This window comes from Diceros bicornis, chromosome 7, assembly GCF_020826845.1.
Source record: "Diceros bicornis minor isolate mBicDic1 chromosome 7, mDicBic1.mat.cur, whole genome shotgun sequence".
Taxonomy (NCBI): domain Eukaryota; kingdom Metazoa; phylum Chordata; class Mammalia; order Perissodactyla; family Rhinocerotidae; genus Diceros; species Diceros bicornis.
Window position 1 is genome coordinate 78,162,555 of NC_080746.1, and position 18,874 is coordinate 78,181,428.

The following is an 18,874-nucleotide window of genomic DNA, read 5'->3' on the forward strand; positions in this document are numbered from 1 at the left end:
TGATAGTCACTTAAAAAAACAAAAAAGGAAAACTGCTATGTACTATGTTATGGTGCTACGGGATGAGTGGATGATATATCCTTTTCAAATGGATTTTCCATTTGTTTTTGGAAACGTAATTAATTCTATGACAAATGTACTGCAGGTTTCTGAGTGCCCTTTTCATGGCTGATAAAAAATAAGAATGATTCAGGGTCTTTTGACGTACAGGTTATAGATCCACCCGATCCTTTCCTGGTACATGTGCTTTCACCCTATCTGCATCACCCAGAGTCCTTGTTTGCCTGCGGTCTCTGTTTTTGCACTGAAATCCCTAAGTCCTGGGCAAACGTGGATAGTTGATCACTCTCAATTCATCCATATTCACCTGATTAGATGTTTTCTAATGTGATATTCAGTTCTCCATGATGGTCTGTTCCTTGGTGGAAATCTATAGCTTTTTCTGTCTTTGATTGATTTTTTTCTTTTAACTTGAAAGGTAGCAAAAGCGCAGAGATCAAAATTGTGACAATTTCAGTTTGGACACCTGTTTCATTGACCCAGCACTCGGGTGCTGGGAAGATCTTTAGCTTTTGCATACAGCACTTCTTTTTCCATATGAAGCAACTAAAGCTCAGAGAAGGTGGTTGACTTATTGTCTAAGTTCTGGCTAGAAATGGATCCAGAACTTGAACCCAGGTCCCCTGACTTCCAATCTGTCTTTTCTCAAACTTCCCAAGTGTGCTTGAAAGGTGCCCTGGCCTATCAAAGGAGTTAATTTGCTTTGAAAAACTGAACAGCTTCATACCGGGAAGAAGCTGATTCACTTAGATTGTGCTCCATTAATTGCTCCCCAGAATTCCCTGCAGGAGACCATGAATTCATATTAAGGAGCAGTGGCAGGGCCTTCCTCCCCATGGTGAGGCTGTCTCCTGTCGTAATCACAAACACTGCATCATCCTCGAAGAGGAAGAGGTTAATAAATGTTTCTAATTCTGAGGAAGAGGTCCTGTGATCCTGTTATTTCTGTTAATATTTCCAATTAATATTTTATCTTGAAATAATAAGCAGAAACAGCAAATGCTGATTACCTTCTGCTGTTTAGAAAATGCGCACATAAATGTTAAATGCTACTCCCTCTAAAAGACTTGCAGCACTATCTTAAGCCTATATTTTATTTATGAACTAAGCTCAGTATTCTGAACCAGCTTCCACATCTTCCATCTGTTCTGTAATATCTCTTCCATCAAATCAAGGGGAAAAAACCTCCTAAAAACAGAATCTTGAAATTTAACTTGAAAAATCCAAAAGCCAAGTCAATATTTTCATTGAGAGATGGCAGCCCCAATGACATTCTTAAATTCAGGCTGTTCTTCCAGGCTGTTACAGAATTAAAAGCCCACCTTTTACTCACAGTGAAATTTTGAGCTAGTCTTAAGACTCACCAGCAAAGACTCATGTTACTCAATTAGCTGAGAGCAAAGATTGTTATGAAATTTTTCCCATGTCTAATTTTATTTCCTTAACTAAATGAATCAATAAAACATTTTAGTCTAATATGTTTCTATTGTCTCTTTCTCCTGCTTACAAAACATCCTGTAAATCAGCAATATTTAATATTCTAGGATGACTAGGACATGGAGGAAAATTTTTACTGCCTTTTTCGTTCGAAAGTTTAAGAACATTTACTGATGGATTCTTAGTGCCATGATGTCCTTAGTATCAACCAGTGGTAACTGATTATAGCTTTCTCAAGATGAATGTACATTTCAGGGTTTCTAGAAGAGCATGGTTTGGAGTAGTTCAGTGTGGACTAAAGCCAACTCAACTTTTGAATGAGGATATCAGTCTTGTTAAAAAATAATCTGCCCTGTAGAGAGCATGTGACTGCACAAGAGCCATTTGAACTGGTAACTATAATCTTGATCGCCACCTCTCTCTTCTGTTATCAAGGGAATCATCCAAGATGGAAAAATCATCTTTATGCCGAATGGATTCATAACACAGTGTCCAAACCTGAATCGCAGTAAGTAGCAACTTAAAGCATTTGTGAATTTTTAAAATTATATGACGTTGATAATATCAGAGAAATACATCAGGAAGGATACACACAAACTTCTGTGTGTTGACTTCTGAGGTGGTAGGGAATAATGAGAGAACATATTATCTATATTATAATATTATAACTATACTCTTCTGTGTCTTTGAATTTTTAAAAAGCTTATGTATTATTTATAGAATTTTGAAGGTAAAAAGATTACATTAACAGTTTTAGTTCTGTAAATTGATACAGAAGATATGTTTAATGTAACTATATACACATACACACACACATGTACGTACACACACACTATTCTTTAAACTTCTTAACTGGGATGTGAATTTACTTTTTCCTCTTCTATAATGATTCACATTTTTTTAGTCACCTCTCAATAAAAATAAAGGTTTAATTTTAATTTAAAAATGTCATATTGCCTTTCTTTTCAGTTAACAATTCTTTTTTTCTGTTCCTTTCTTTTTTGCTTTATAATAAAAGGAAAAGATCTAGCCCTGAAATCCTCTGTGATTTCACTCCAATTTCAAAGTAACCTTTAACCAGAAAAGCAAAAACCCTTCTACATAGCCAAACAACTATTGTTTTAGAAATGTCCGTCTTATATTAGCACTATATCAACATTTATTTTATGTTTTCTTTGTTGAGCTTGCCCAACTTGCAGTGATTTTTTAAGCCTGGTGCAAGGAATAATGGATTTACAAGAACTTTTGGCCAAGATGACTGCAAAAGTAGGTACCTAAATTTCACTTGTGATGTTTCATTTCTTTTTCCGTCCTATCTGGAATTTAGAGTGATATGCTATAATGGAAACATTTTTAGCCTTGACATCTGCAATATGTTACTATAAAATGGTTTATTCTTACTTGAAATAGGACTACCTATATTAAACATAATTATTTATGTCTTTGATACTATTAGGCTGTATCAAAATGTTTACTTGAAAAATGTGTGGAAGAAGCAATATGTATCTCTGTACATTCCCTGGGAGTAGAAAAGGACTTTGCCCATTGGCTATGAAACTAGTAACACTGTGAGATGATGTATGGTCAGAGCCACTGCAGCTTACAAGCTAATGCATTTTGGATGTAAGAATAATTGCCAATAATCAAAAGGGGTAAAATAGCTGTTGTTAGGAACAGATTACTGTCACAGGAAGGCATTATACCATATTTCTAATATAAGATTCATTTCAGGACTGGTCCTGAGTTGAGTAGTGAAGGAGGCAAAGTTTGCCTTTCAACACCTTCAGTTTTATAATTCCGCATCATTTTCTCCTCTCCATCATCCTCTTAACAAGAATCTTTTGAGGATCTGCTATTTGCCAGGCACTGTGTCAGGCACAAGGGAGGCAATGATGAACAAGACATGATGCTCCACCCCAGAGATGTTCATATCAAGTGGCAGAGCCAAAAATGTAAACGGTTAGGCTTTAATTAAAGTTATAGCTTTAATATATATTCATAAAGTTTAGATTCATAATGGAAAGCCCTGAGCCTTGTAGAGAAAGATACTGAATAAATAGAAAGTGTGGCTAACGCTGTTGTTGTGATACCAATCAGTCGTGGACATGAGTTCCAGCCTAGGGCGAAGCAAGAATCAGGTTGGGCCTAAGAGACACTATACTCTGTGAAAGGAAGAATTTTAATAACAGTGAAAATGATATATTAATCCTATTCCACCTGTGGCTATGACTGCTCCCTGTCATCAGCCTTGGCGTGTGGGAAAAAATGGGTGGGTAGGTAAGTGTTTGGGAGGTAGAGCTCTATTTTGTATCTGTAGATTGTGCCACTGAAGATAATATTTCTATCTCAAACTAGGTTTTTTGGCCAAGTTCCCTTTGTTCTGGAAAGCAGAGATGGAACACTTTAGTAAGAAAGAAACTGAGACTCGAGAGGTGAAGCACTAGCTTTCCACTTCAGAGTGAGTGGAAATGTGAAACGCAGGCAATTATTTGCCTTCCCAGCTTGTGGCACATAGCGGCTTTTATTTCATATTGTCTGGAGCAGCTTGATCTCAATACTGTTAATTATATTTCAGCTTACTACCGAATTTTTGGAACAAGAAACATGCCACTCAGTCTCAGGTGACTGCAGTTCTCCATTCCCTGGCTTCGAGTATGCCCTTTTCTTTCTCTTTCTTGCCTATTGCAGGAAATGACATTTTTCTCTGTTTAGTTGTACATTATCTAGGAGCCACATTGAGCTCTGTCATCAAAACATTTTATGTAAAATGGGCATTTGTGAGGCAGAAGATATTTAATTGTGGGCAACCGCAAGCAGAAAATGGTTTAATCTACCTTCAACCCCCCACCCCGCCCGGGCCTTTGGAAGATTTATGTCTGTTTCTTCCAAACCGTGAATGCAATTATAATTAGAAAACTGAGTAGTTCCATTTTCATTGCACAGTTTGGAATCTGTGATGATCTAGAAGAGGAGTTGGCAAACTTTTCCTGTAAAGGGCCAGCTAGTAAATTTTAGTCTTTGTAGGCCAAGAAGCTAAATTTAGAGTATTATGTATATACTTATTTTATTTAAATATAATCATTTAAAACATAACCACTAAAAATGTAGAAATCATTCTCAGCTCACAGGCCATATGAAAATAAGTAGTGGGGCCAGATTTGGTCCGTGGGCCGTAGTTTGTCAACCCCTCGTCTAGAAGAAGCTGGAAAGTCACTCATACCAGGTAGTACTTATTGAGCATTTACTGGTTGTAGTGCTTAAACTCTTTATATTCACCATCACTTTTTAATCCTCACAACAATCCTGTGAGCTTGTTGTTATTACCCCACTTTCCAGATGAGCAGACTGAATTCCAAGAAGGTTGTGTAACTTTTCCCGAGATAGTAGATGGCAGAGCTGGGACTCAAACTCGGATTCTGAAAGTGGAATCATGACTGAGAAAGACTGTAGTTGGAGAAGAGAGAATTAGAAAGAGAAAAGCTATAGAGGAAGGGCTGCTGGGGAGAGGGAGGTGGATGCTACAGCAGGAGGATGGAGATATCAGCAAGAAGAAGGATGAACAAATCAAGGAGAGAAAAAGAGGAGTGGCCGTCCAGATGGTACCTGGTGGAGGGAGACATGAGCACAGAGCTTGTAGCCGCTTTTGCAGGGGGAAGGTCAGAGCAAGAACAAGGCCTCTTAACCATCCTTTTGGTTATAGCTGCTGTTTTCTTTGGAATGTGGGAATCTTCTGCGTCCTGGTTCACATCGTGTGTGCTTCTGCCAGGAGCATGCAGGGCCATCTTATATGACATTACCTCCCTAGGGTTTTCAGACCACAGAGACTGCTCAGAATCAGACTGCAAACCTAGGAGAGGCCAGGCCAATTCTCAGCAAAGAATTCTGTAAGGGATCTCATGGAAGAGATTTCCCTCTGGCCAGTGCCCAAGTCTGAACAGGAAGATCTTTCTGTGCCTTGTGCAAGCCTTGTATCCTTTTGGTTCACTCTTAAACTGAGAGTACAGCCCTCTGGGACCCCACCTTTATGTAGGAGTTCCCTTTAAGACACTTGATCTTGGCCAGACTCTGTTCTCTAACTCCTCCGCACTGCACCCTGTGCAGCCATCCAGGTGGGAGCTCGAGGGCTCCATGTTTCTGCAGAAACATTCAGCATGGAGGTCTGCTTTGGTGCTCACTTGCCTCCCCAGATCCCTGGCTGTCACTGTTTTGGCCACTGTGGCTTTCTTCCTTTCGTGTCAGCTCTGTGATTTTGAAAAGGTTTTACTTATATATTTTATCCAACATTTTGGTTGGTTGGATTGTTGAAGTCTTTCAGGATGTCTATTCTGCCATCTTCCCAGAAGCAGAGTGTGAGTTACCCTTTTGGCAGAGTCTGGAGAGAGCAGCCAAATGGGAGGGCAAGTATGGTTCCTAAGTGTAGAGAGAATTCTATGACACCAAATCCATCTGGACTCAGGCTTGCCTTTAGTTAAATAAGCCTATTGTGGCAAGATTGAGCTGATGGGTTTGGAGGTCTGTTTTGAATTGCCCAGCAGCTATGATTCAAATAGGCATTACTCATAGAGATCATGGTAGAGAAAGAGAGTTGGTTTTGGAATCAGAATGATCTGATTCTAAATCTCATTTTTATCACTTCCTTGAATGTTTGTAGCCTGGAACAAGTCACTGGACTTGTTCCAGCTACAGTTTCCCCATATGTAGAATGATGACAGTTATTCTTGGTTTTATTCCGTGACAGATTCCTTGAGAGTTGCTGTCAGGGACCTGGGCTAGAGCTAGGTGCTGGAGGTCTTGGAAAGCAGCAGAAAGTCCTCATACTTCGGGCATAGTGAAAGCCATGGAATCCAACCAGAGAGCAAGCCTGGTGCACAAGCTAGGCAGGAGTTGGTAGCAAAAATCAGATCAAACCCAGGAGTCTGCCTAGGAGGGCTTGGTGGTCATGTTCTCCTTTCAGTGTGGCGGGTGTTGGGGAATGACTATGCCCTTGTTTGGTACAGGACAGATCATGGAAGCAGCTTGCATGCACCTTCAGGCAACAGAGGTCAGGGTACCTAAGAGCCCTCTTGAAGCACCCTGGCAAAACCATGCTTTTCCAAGGCAGAGAAGGTGCCGGGAAGCTGTCCCCTGCTGCCTCTCCTAAATGATGCACTAGAGACCACCAGTCTCCTGGCTTACTCTGGAAGCTTTCTCAGGTAGTCTTGACACTGTGGGACCCACCCACCTGCTGAGCCAGGGACATAGTGATCGAATGAGTCTCTGTCCTGCTCTCACATCCCACCTGTGCTGTAATCACATTCTGCCTTCAAGCTCAGGAAGAAGAGACGCTGGAGACTGGGAATTTCTTGATTTTTTCTGTATAAATCTTTGACAAATCTATTTATGCAAATCGAGCAGCGCTTGAAATGGCATTTCAGCTTGTAACATATTTAATTTTGAGACTTTCATTATTTTGAGGAGCTCAATAGTGATTTTTCAATTAAGTTTAAAGGTTTAACACAATAGAAAATTTCTTTTTCCCTTCCATATAGCAAATGCCAAATAAATAGTATTTCAAAGAACAAAGAAGCAATCCACCACACGACTAATGTACTCAGATCCGTTCATTGACCTCTTACCGTGCCAAAGGCCTCTGCTGTCTATCTTGGACAGTGGAGAGTTAAAAATAAATGATTTGGTCCATGATTAGATAAATAAATGCATGAACAAAGGTAAGATAGAATAGAGATGTAGATTTAATACCGTATTTATTTTGGATCTGCAGGCATTCTTGGAGAAAATGGCAGATAGTGTAGAAATAGCTTTTGAAAAAGAATTTGTGTAAATTCAGCATGCTAATACCACTGACAGAAAATGTAATTCATTTTTTGATTCAGAGTTGTTTTTCTCCTTTATTGTTGCTACAGGATTTGGCAGGGGGAAAGGAAGGCAAGATATTAAGTGCCTTTGAAAAATTAGCTTTTTGCCTTAATATCCCTTTGCCTTCGTGTCTGTCTGAAGCACTGCTGTTTTTACAGAGATTAGGGCTTTTCAATGTTGTCAGAAAAGGCTAAATATGTTAAAAAAATAAAAACAAAGTTCAGAAGAGAAACAAAATCAGCCCTGAGAATAGCTTCCATTATATTAAAACTGAAGACTTTCCTTGGAATTGAGTTTTGTAGGTAAGCATAGCTCAGCTTTGTTGGACAGTACTGGAAATTGCCAATATTACCCTTAGGCAAGCTCCTGAATTTTCAAGAAACTTGGATGGAGACAATTGCCTTTTGGGTCATTTAGTCCCTAAGAAGTTCCCTTCTTGGAGTGATACAGACACTAAGATTGTCCCAGATTGTCAGAGTGAGACAGACACATTTCCTCTCACAAGCAGATACCCCGTTCTGAGCCACTTTTAGGAGGGGTGCGGATCAAGTTCAACTCTTTCTTGTTCAATCCAAGGTCATACATCAATCACTACGTTACATGGGAACTAATGGGGCTATAGAAATGAAGTCAAGATAATAGGTGCTAAATTGTCACTTCCTTTTATCTCACCTATATATAGTTTTGGTCACTTGACCTCACCAAACTCTTGGAAGTGTATTTTATCTGTGTTTCTTAAAGAATTCCCAAAGAACTTAATTCTCATAGATCCTAGGAACTCTTTGATCAGGCTGGAGATTAAATATAACCTGAATTTTTGGACGATCAGGCATACTGGAGGAGTCATAGAAAGTAATATTTCAGGCGTAGTCAACTCTCAGTTTCTTCGGGGCTTCTTATGGTGTATGTGGCTTGTCTGCAATCATATTTGTTCTTTTCCCTGCCCATTGGTACCATCCACAAAAAGAACAAGTTTTCTTGAGAAATTCCAAAAGTTTAGAGGAAGAGGATGGAATAAGTGACAAAACCAAAGTTGGAATTACATATGTATTCCATTTCTAGAGAGTAGCACTGTTATGAGTAATTGAGAGGCGCATATATGAAATGGAACCATAGTTAATGTAGAAAGATGGTGGGAGTCATCATTATCCAGGTTCAATCATTGTATCTAAACTATTGGCTTGAAATGGTCTTAGCTGGATCGAAGATTGACTTGATCTTCTATATGGGGAAAATACTCAACACATGGAGGTATAAGTATGATTGAGAAGGAGAAGAGAAACTATTTGATGATTTTTTAGGAAGTGGTGTTGGTTTTTCAATCACGGCAGTCTCTGTGTAAGGAAAAGGGAAGAAACGTAATATCACTACTGGGTTGATTTACTCCTTAGTATGGATGAAACAATTGAGAGATCATACCAAAGTTCAGTTTTTTTGCACCGTATTTTTGAAGGTGAGCTGGATTAGGCGTGTAAAGTGATCAGGAGAGAGGATTGGAACAATATCGTGAGGCGCTATGGGGGAACCTGGTGGTGCTGCATGTGCTCGGGAGCGGGCATGAGGACTGGGTAACCTCAGATGTTTGAAGAGAGATTGGACTTGCTCAGGATGGGTTACAAGGCAAAACGAGATCTATAGGAAAAAGGGAGTGAGATTTCACAGCTCAAGCCAAGAAAGACGTTTCAAACATCCAGAGCTAACCAAAAAAGTGGCTTTCCCTGGAAGGTGAGTGTCCGCTACTGCAGATGTGTGAACAGAGGCTGGATAATCACTAGAAGGGGTTACTTGTGAGGACATTCCAACTTTGTAACCCCTTTCAAATCTGAGATTCTAAGATCCTGTGATCAATGAAAACAGTCGGGTCACCTAGAAAAGTGAAAAAGCTTCTTTTATAAAATCCTGGTCTCACTGGGGCTTTGGCTCCTCTTCTGGCCGTTGTCTGAACACCAAAGTGGATTCCTGGGGTGTTGTGTTTGGGGGATCTTGAGCTGAGGAAAAACTAGATCCTCCTATGACTTTCCCTTCCTCTGACTCCATTTCCCCAGAATTTTTCATAAGAGAGGAAGCGGTGACTTCCCAGCTTGTAAACCATGACACTCAGGTTAGTGTGTGAAGAACACGGAGAGGATGGTGGGAGATAAATGTAAGCGAGTTGGAGTTATGGATTAGATCTCCTGTAAACATTGTAATGAGTCCTTGAGAACACATTCATTACGAGTGTTTCCCTGGCTGGAGCTGAAAGCATGCACGTCTATGAACACCCGTGAGGTCCTGAGATACAGTTTAATGTCTCATTTGGTGCTCATTAGGCCATGGGAGCCGATATGTCTTCAATTTAGAATGATTCCACTTCATGTTTCAAAAAAAAAAAAAAAAAAACAGAAAAACACAAAACTCAAAAACCAGATCTGGCTAAGAATCAGTGAGCTGCTCTAGCTTTTTTTTCCTCCTCCTACTTGGATTTTTTTTTTTCTTGTTGCTATTAGCTTTGTTAGGACAATGCAATCGAATTACAGAAATTACATCTAGTAACTCTTGTTCGCAGCTAAATTATGCAGAGACAAGACTTAGTCAATTGGAAAACTGCCACTGCGAGAAGACCTGTCAAGTGAGTGGACTGCTCTACAGAGACCAAGACTCCTGGGTTGATGGCGATCACTGCAGGAACTGCACATGCAGAGTAAGGCTCTTTGTGAATAAATACAACAAAACCAGATCTAGGGGGACCGTTTCACTAGTTATCGTGTCATCTAGCTCTTTAATATATAATGCCAACTCCAAGAAGGATTACCTTTTTACTAAGTGCCTACTTAGTACTCTGAGCAATTGTGAAGGAAACTGGAAAAGCTTCATTATATATATAAACACATGGAAATTAAAATCTGCTTTCCCTGGATAACACGCTCTAATATGATCTAATATTATTATGAAGAAGCTTCTTGTGTGGAGGTTGGAGGTTGGAGTTTGGAGTGTCAGAGCGAGGGAGGGACTCCTTTGGTTTCTGTAAAACCTAATGGTTAGCTTCATTCACAACTTTTCTCTGCTAAAGTAAATTTTAAAAAGGGGTTTAATCAGTGTCTGGGTGTTTTCATAGTATTTTACAAGGTATCCATCATCAGTTTCAGAGAACTGCATGACACCTCCCCTCCCCACGTAAGGGTATCCGTCATTTGTATACTCCGTCTTTTTTAGAGAATTACAAGAGCATGCCCAAAATTAGTATGTAGACCCTGCCCAGTTGAAATTATTTGATAAACATCTGAAGAATGCCATTGTTTGTCTGGGAAAATACAAAATAGATTGTTAGAGCCTCAGCAATGATTGACAGTGTCTGCAAAAGGTGTTATTTATGTTCTTGTGAAAATAGGCTTTTTGTTTTCTGCCTAATCTGCTTAGCCCTCATGGGCAGGTGGAGTGAAGCCAGTGATGTATATCAGAAAAGTAATTGAGGTGGCCCGGGTTCATTCGGGCTGGAGAAAATACTTCATTTGTGGTCCTGGCATGGACTGGGAATTCCTCACACTGCTTCTGTCTCCCTGATGAGCTTTCTGGGATGAAATGGGAGCTTTTTCCGCAACGGGAACTTTCAAAGGGCACTTGTGAGATTCCTTTCCCTGTCTTTCCTTCCTCAGAGTGGTGCTGTGGAATGCCGAAGGATGTCCTGTCCCCCTCTCAATTGCTCCCCAGACTCGCTCCCTGTGCACATTACCGGCCAGTGCTGTAAGGTCTGCCGACGTAAGTACTGACTGAGGGTCAGAGTGGCCCTTTGTGCTTTGAGATTTATATTTTCCCTCTATTTTTCAAGCCCCAACTGATTAACATGGATGAAATAAAGCACCAGCATTTGATGTACTATTATAATTTTATTTATTTAATTACTTATTTTTTCCCCCAAAGCCCCAGTAGATTGTTGTATGTCATAGCTGCACATCCTTCTAGTTGCTGTATGTGGAACGCAGCCTCAGCATGGCCAGAGAAGCGGTGTGTCGGTGCGCGCCCAGGATCCGAACCCAGGCCGCCAGCAGCGGAGCGCGCGCACTCAACTGCTAAGCCACGGGGCCGGCCCTGATGTACTAATAAATGTGTGATAAGAGCTGCTATATTTTAATCATCTCTGATGTGGCAGACACTTTACATAGGCTATTTCTTAAAATAAAATTCTCACATCAACCATAATTACAATTCTTCCCATTCTGTGTAGAAGGAACTGGTGTTCACAGGGATTAAGTCACTTGTCCACGGTCCAACAGCTGGTAATGGGGGATTGATCTGTAGAGTCATGACTCCAGAGCTCCATGTGCTGTGGTCCCCTCATTCTCGGTGATCTAGGTAAGGGCCAAATTCTGTGTTTTGGTTTTCTGAGGTCTTGGTCAGATTTCCTGTCATTAAAAGGCCTTGTTAGGAATTTCAGGATGAACTTCAGCTAAAATACTGAAACAATTTCTTTCAAAGTTGGCTTGTCCAAGTTCTACAATGATTTAAAAATCCTTTTTCCTCCGTATTGCAAAGGGCACTATTTCAAGTGAAATAGTGAAATGAACCTTGAGACAAGCAGTAAGAGTCAAAACTGTCATTTAGAATGCTTGGTAGGTGTCAGTTACTATGCTAGGTGCTTTAATTCTGTTAGCTTATTGAATCCGCACCACAGCCCTCTAGGGGGCGTTATTATCATCCCTGTTTTACAGGGAGCTTAGGCTTAGAGAAGTTAACTTACCAAGACTGGTGAGTGGCAAAGGTGAGAGATAAAACTAGTTCTGACTACAAGGCCTGTAGTCTTTGTCAAACCATATATCTTCTGTAGAAAAAGAGAGTTTAGGTTAGAAATGTGGCATCCTATGGATAATTTTCCAGATCATTTCTCCTCCCAAAACTACCAACATCATTAGGTTTTCAAAACACAGTGGTCTAGCTTTTTACTAAGAACAGCATGTCACCTAATATGGCAGTGGAAATGGGGATAGTTGGCCTGGTCACACCTGCTCAGATCTTTGAACTCTTTCAAAAGGAACTTTGGAATATTCCTTCTTTTCGAGGTTGGCACAGTACACCCATTTCTCAGGAGAATGTACTTGGAGTTGATCTAAAAAGAAAATTTTCTTGTTTCTGTTCCAAACACTTTTGGAAGTCATGTCTGGCAATATGGATAGCTTAAGTGCCCCGATGTTGACATTATAGTTTGATTCCATGATGGAAAGATAGTTGCAAGTAGGTACAGATTAATTTTTCTAATCTTGATATTCTATATAATAGCAGAGGAAAAAAGTTGAAAAACTATTAGGAATTTGTTTAAAAAATATGAGATTTTTAATCCATTATTTTGAGTGCCCTGGCCAGATCTGTGAATGCTGTCTCTCAGAAATTGTTGTTTGGACATGGCGGTAGATGAATCCTTCAGCTGCTTCGTGTTTTAACCTTTAGATTTTTTTTCTAATTATAAAAGCATTGTGCTTATTTTGTGTGACATTTGAAAACACAGAGAAGGGCACCATCCTTGGAAATACTACCACTTGGAAACAATCAGTCTTGAAATTTTAGTTAATTTCATTTTTTTAATTTATATTTTGTATACAGTTGAGATTTTATTGTACAAATAATTTTTACCCTGCTTTGTAGACTTACCATGATCGCTTAAGTGTATTACTGTGTTTTTGAAAACTGTGTAAACCTTGTTTTAATAAGCTTCATAGTGTTCTGTTGTTTGGCTGTTGCATAACTTATTTGATCATTCCCCAGTTGTTGGATATCTAGGTTGTTTCTCACATTTCATTAGTATAAATTACTCTTCAATAACATGTTTTATAGAGAAAATACATTTTTGTATTTTATATTTTCTTACGATAGAATTCTCCAGAGTAGAATTATTGGGCCAGTAAACGGACATTTTCAACACCCTGATACATATCATCAAACGGTGTTCTCACTAGAAGTCTGTGCGATAGTCATTTTTCTTTATTATAATTCATTTGAGAGTTTTAAATTTTAAAAGTGTTTCAGAAAGGTACCCAATTTTACCAAGATACTGATACACAAGCTAACTAAAACATCGGTTTGTTTTTTGCATTTGTTTGGAATTCTTAGCAATTTAGCTAGGTAGCACTAATTTTCCCAGCAGTTCTGACTGGTAGTTTGATATATTTATAGTTTAATAAAATGGTGATACAAATAAATTGTTAAGACCACTAATCAAAAAAAAAAAACTTAAAAAGAAACGATACGAGGCACCAGTGGTAATTAAAAGGTTGAGTACCTCTGGCCTAGAGGGTTTTCATTTCTTACTATTTTTTGTTTTGTTTTGTTTTGTTTATTTGTGAGGAAGATTAGCCCTGAGCTAACATCCCTTGCCAATCCTTCTATTTTTGCTGAGGAAGATTGGTCCTGGACTAACATCCGTGCCCATCTTCCTCTACTTTATATGGGATGCCTCCACAGCATGGCTTGATGAGTGGTGTGTAGGTCCGCACCAAGGATCCGAGCCCATGAACCCTGGGCACTGAAGCGGAGGGCATGAACTTAACCACTACGACACTGGGCCAGCCCCTCTTACTAGTTTTTAATAGAAATATGCAGTAGGCAGTTACTGAGTGCTGGAGCCTGGAATAGTGGTAAAGAGCTCTCTGCTTCAGAGGGCTCGCTTTCAAGTTAGAGACATGATTTCCAGTCCGGAATTGTGAGTGTGGTCACACTGGGCGTGTGGATGGGGCACTGTTAGAGCAGAAGAACAGCCATGGGACGGGGGGAGGACATTGGTACTAGGCCTGGATGCTCCCTGGAGCAAGGGGAGCCAAGCTACATATTTCTAGCCTTCTGGAAGGTGACTGTGGCAGGTTGAGCAGTGGGGCAGAGGAGAAGGGAATGAGGTTTGCTAAAGCAGAGTTCTAATATTAGTTGGTATAATTTCTAGAGCTCTTCAGATATCTTCACATCAGAGAAAGGATGGAGACTATTCATTTTGATTGTCCCTTTCAGAAAAAATCTCCTAAACTACCCTCTGGATTTGGGTGGGGCAGTATTTTAGGGACTCGGAGGAAAGGTATTGACCTCACTCAGGCAAAAGGAACCAGAACATAAAAGCAGATTGGGTTGTCTGCTGACTTCTTGAGTGTGCGTGGACTTGTCATGGCCTCGGGAGCTGCAGCACTTGTGGATGAGGCATCTGTCTAGAAACAGCAAAGAACCTTGTCTAAGTGTCCACGTCTCAGTTCATTGCCTAAGGAAAGTACTTGGTCCTATTCTGATCAAAAGGCCCAGACACTCAGGTCATCTCCAGGAGGAAGGGGTTTTCACGGTGGAGGTATCAGGGCCTGATACTAGGATGTTCTTCTCTCTGTTTGGGAAGCAGCAGGGAAAGCTGAGGAGAACCTTCTAGATTCCTTAGCTGTGGGCATGGCAGTCCAGGAAGTTGTGTGGGAGTTTCATTCCTCAAACATTTGCTGGGTGTCTGCTCTATTCAAGGCACTGGACATACCTAGCTTTTATTTAAGAGTGAACTTCTTAAACTAGAGATTCCCAGGGCCCCTCTCCGACCTCCTAAATCAGAATCTCCAGGCAGCGGTGTCCTGGACTCTGTATTCTTTCAGTGGACAGATTGGAGAGCTGTCAGAGATGGGCTAGAAGGAGGAGGATGGAGAGGGAATCTTCAGCTATGCACAACAGCATTCACAAAGGAAGAGAGGTGCAGAGGGAAAGGGAGATAGTCTATTTGATGGTAACAGAGGGTTTTTGTGGGTTAGGAGTAGAAATAAAGGCATAGGTGGCTTGGGGATGAATGATGATGATGATGTTCCATTGAATTCATTCAGTCATCCTTACTGAGGCTCCTCTCCCAAACACTGTCCTTGCCTCTGTGTACAACAGCGGGCACATATAAATCATTCATTCTATGTCAGGCACTGTGTTAAGTCCTTTTATATGTATTAATTCATTTAATTCTTCCAACAACTCAAAGTCATAGGCTCCACTGCTATCCCCATTTTATAGATGAGGAACTGAAGCACAGAGGGGAGAAGTAACTTGTCCAAGGTCTCTCAGCCTTGGTGGAGCCAAAATAAAACCCAAGAAATCTGGCTCCAGAGCCGATACTCTTAACCTGTCTCCTCTACCTGTGCTGTCCAGGGAGATGCGTGTGCCATCTCGTTACAGCAGAGAGGATCATGTAACACGCACACCATGTAACATGCAGAGGTAGCCCAGAGAAGGGAGTGATTGGCTCCATCAGAAACTTGTGCATGTGTGTGTGCTGGGAAAACTTCATAGGGGAAGTAACAGTTGAGTAGGGTGTTGACAAATGAGTAGGAGTTTGCCATGTGGACAAGGTGGGTAAGAACACACCTGCCAAAGGGAATTGTACATGCAAAATCATGGAAGTCAACACAGCATTAGTTTGGGTATAGAAAAGCAAGATTTTAAAGCAGGGTGGTGGCATAATTGAAGAAGCACTTTTACAAAGGCCGCTGGATTGCAGGAGCTGGAGGCAGGGTCCGGGTATAGGATTCAGGCATATTCCAGGTGGAGGCGATGAGACTGGCAGGCAGGCACTGCCCGGGGAGATGAAAAGGAAGGGATGGACGTGAGGGATAGCCAAAAGACCTGGCGCATGGTGGGTGCTCCATAGGCATATTTTTGCTTGAGACAGATGAATCGGGAACAGAGTGTCTGTAAGGGAGAAGTTGCCAGGTTTTGAACAAGGGCCTGGGGAGACTCATAGCATGATTAACAGAAGTACGGCAGGTTGAAGAAGTAGTTCGGGGAGCTACACGTTCTGTTTGGCGTACGTGAGTTGGAGATGCCTGAGGGACAACCAGTCTGATGTGGGCGTCTTGCTCAGAGAGGTGGTGTCTGAAGCCAGATCTGTGAATGAGCTCACTGAGGGAGGAAGGATCCTTGGGCGTTCAGTCTTCCCGATCTGCCACTTCCCTTTAAAGTGTAATACGGAGTGCTGATTTTGATATTCTAAGCCACTGAGTGCCAAGGGATGGCTGGAGTGTGTGCAGGGCACAAATACCTAAATAAAGACAGAGCAATCCCATGTCCACATCTGACAGGGGGCCAACTCATACCTCTCAGTTGTTTATTCAGTGTGCACCCAAATGGCAAAGTGTCCAGTCATTACAATAGAGAAATCAGGTCCAAATTTGAAGGGCCAGATGTCTGTGGGTGCAAAAAGCTAGAACTGCATAACTATTTCTCTGGATCCCAGGACACTTGTTTCTGACATCATGGAGAAGTGTGTGTTGGTGCTGGGTTTCAATTTCATGGTCGGACACTGTGAAATATTCTACTTTGCATGTCCCCGGTGTGATATGAAGGGCTTCAGGTATCCATTTACATTTCTACTCATACTGAAAGCTGTTGGAGTGGAGTCCCAAATGCCCCAGCCAGAGGCACTGGAGCCTGACTCACCTTATGCTTGAATTTCCTCAGACATCAAAAATAAGCCTTTTGGCTGTAGATCAAGAGGTTGGATAATGAGGAGTGATGTTAGGCATATGGAGGGCAGTGGCAGGGAATGAGGGGCACTGTCAGAGAAGCAGGGTAGATATGAGAAAGCAGGGTGAATTCTTGTGACCTCCAGTGGCGATCCTGAAAGCTGTCCTAAGATGATTTCATAGATACTTGATACTGTGATCATATACATGTCTTGCACCAGTGCCGAGGCTGTGAACGGCTGAGGCCTGCAACATGGTATCATGTTTATATCATTCACAGCCCCTCAAAACACCCTGCTATGGGGGGGAATAAAGTTCAGTGGACATTTAATTTTTATACCAGACAGGTGGGTTTGAGGGATATCTGTGTGTCTGTGTGTGGTGTGAATGTAAACAAGCAGACGTTCCTTTCTCCAGATAGGAGTTCTGGGGAGTCTGGGAGAGGAAGAGAGGAATCAGATGAACATTTTAGGACAGGGTAGCAAGTGTGCTCATTCCATTGTGGGGGTGGCAAGAGGCAAAATGAGGGAGAAAGTCTATTTCTTTGCTTCCCAGCCTGCGTCAAGAAGCAGATGGCAGATTGGACAGCAGTGCATTTAGCAGAACTGTCACTCTGGAGCGAGCCGTCTTTGCAAGTTGGCGGCAGCTGCATTTGGGAGTATGGGAGTTTATTAGACAGAAATTCCAGGCCCTTGGAGGTGTAGTCTACCCATGCAAGTGAACTGGGAAGTCTACACCATCATTAGGTCCAATGAGTCATGGTCAACTGATTTGTCTAGAAAATTCAGGCATAAAAGATGATCAGGGATAATTATTATTTTTTTAAATGAAGGGAGGAAGAGGCCTATCTAGAAAATTGTATTGATTCTCTAGTCTTTTGTTATTGTTTTTGGTGTTTTTATTCAGAAACCGTTGGTATCTGCTTTTAATGTTTGAAATCGTACTGAAGGGCAGAAAGAACTCTTATCTGGGAATCAAGAAGTTTGACTGGTTTTTGCTACCAACCAGAGGCTCATTAATTCTAAAGTAATTTGTTGTTCCTAACAATAAGCCCAGAGAGGCACTGAGCTTGGGACTGGAGGTAAAATTATGAGTAGACGTAGTCCCTACCCTCATGGAGGTTCCAGTTTGCAGGAGAGATTTGTAATGAAATGGGCAACTGAGATAAAGCGTGATTTGTATTCTGTTAGGGCTAGGTCCAGAGTACAGCAGACACTCAAAGTGGGGGCAGTTCACCAGTGTTAGAGGTCAAGAACAACTTTTTTGGAGGAAGTCAGGCCTAAGTTGAAGCTGGTGGGTATATAGGATGGGAGGTTGCCAGGGAAAGGTGGATGAGGCTGAGCGTTCCTGGAAAAGAGAGCAGTGTATGCAAATCCCGGAACAAGAGAACAAGCATGGCTAGAGTACATGTGGAAGTGTGAATGTTCGGGAGGGGGAGTGAATGCACAGGAATTGGTGAGCCAGTGAGCCTGAAGCTTGAGAGAGAAGGAGAGGCCACATGAATGGCCTTGTGTGCTGAATTAAGGAATTTGCACAATATTCTGAGGGCATTAGTGAGCCACAATGATTATAAAGCAGGGCCTCACGTTTGCACTTAACAAAATATGTCTGACTGTTGTATGGGGAAGGACTGGATAAGATTGAGGCCAGAACATGGGAGACAAGTTAGGAAGTTCTGGTAGACTAAAGAGGAGGGCTGGTGATGGCCTGAACAAACGTAGTATCTGGGGCAGGTGGTAGGGAGTGGAGAAAAGTAGGTTGATTTGAGAAACTTAAGGAGGGAGCATTGCTAGCATTTGGATACTGATCGGAATGGGGTTGAGAAGAGTCAGAGGTTAGAGGGACCCCGGGTGGTGGGGTGTGGGTGGTAGGGTGGATACTGATGCCGTTGACTGAGAGTAGATAGTAGAGTGGAACAGATTTGAGTTAGGTGTGGGTTGTTGCAGGTTCTGAGAGGAAACAGAGTCAGTAATGGAGATTTGCTGGTGCCTTATTAGGAGGTTCTGTCTGGATCAATTCTAGGGTGGGAGTGAGATAGCAAAGGAAGCAGAAATGGGCAGAAGGAGAGGTTGAACTGCAATGCAGTTACAACAAAT

General features: G+C 41.4%; 1 protein-coding gene across 3 annotated transcripts in view; it reads left to right on the forward strand.

The window, feature by feature from the left end:
- The window catches only part of NELL1 (neural EGFL like 1), a 778,808-nt gene that overhangs the window by 166,555 nt on the left and 593,379 nt on the right, over positions 1-18,874 (forward strand). For all 3 annotated transcript variants that reach the window (XM_058546145.1, XM_058546147.1, XM_058546146.1), the window contains exons 6-9: positions 1,933-2,005; positions 2,681-2,763; positions 9,899-10,033; positions 10,986-11,088. In XM_058546145.1, the coding sequence (XP_058402128.1) occupies positions 1,933-2,005; positions 2,681-2,763; positions 9,899-10,033; positions 10,986-11,088 (394 nt within the window). The remainder of the gene's footprint in view (positions 1-1,932; positions 2,006-2,680; positions 2,764-9,898; positions 10,034-10,985; positions 11,089-18,874) is intronic.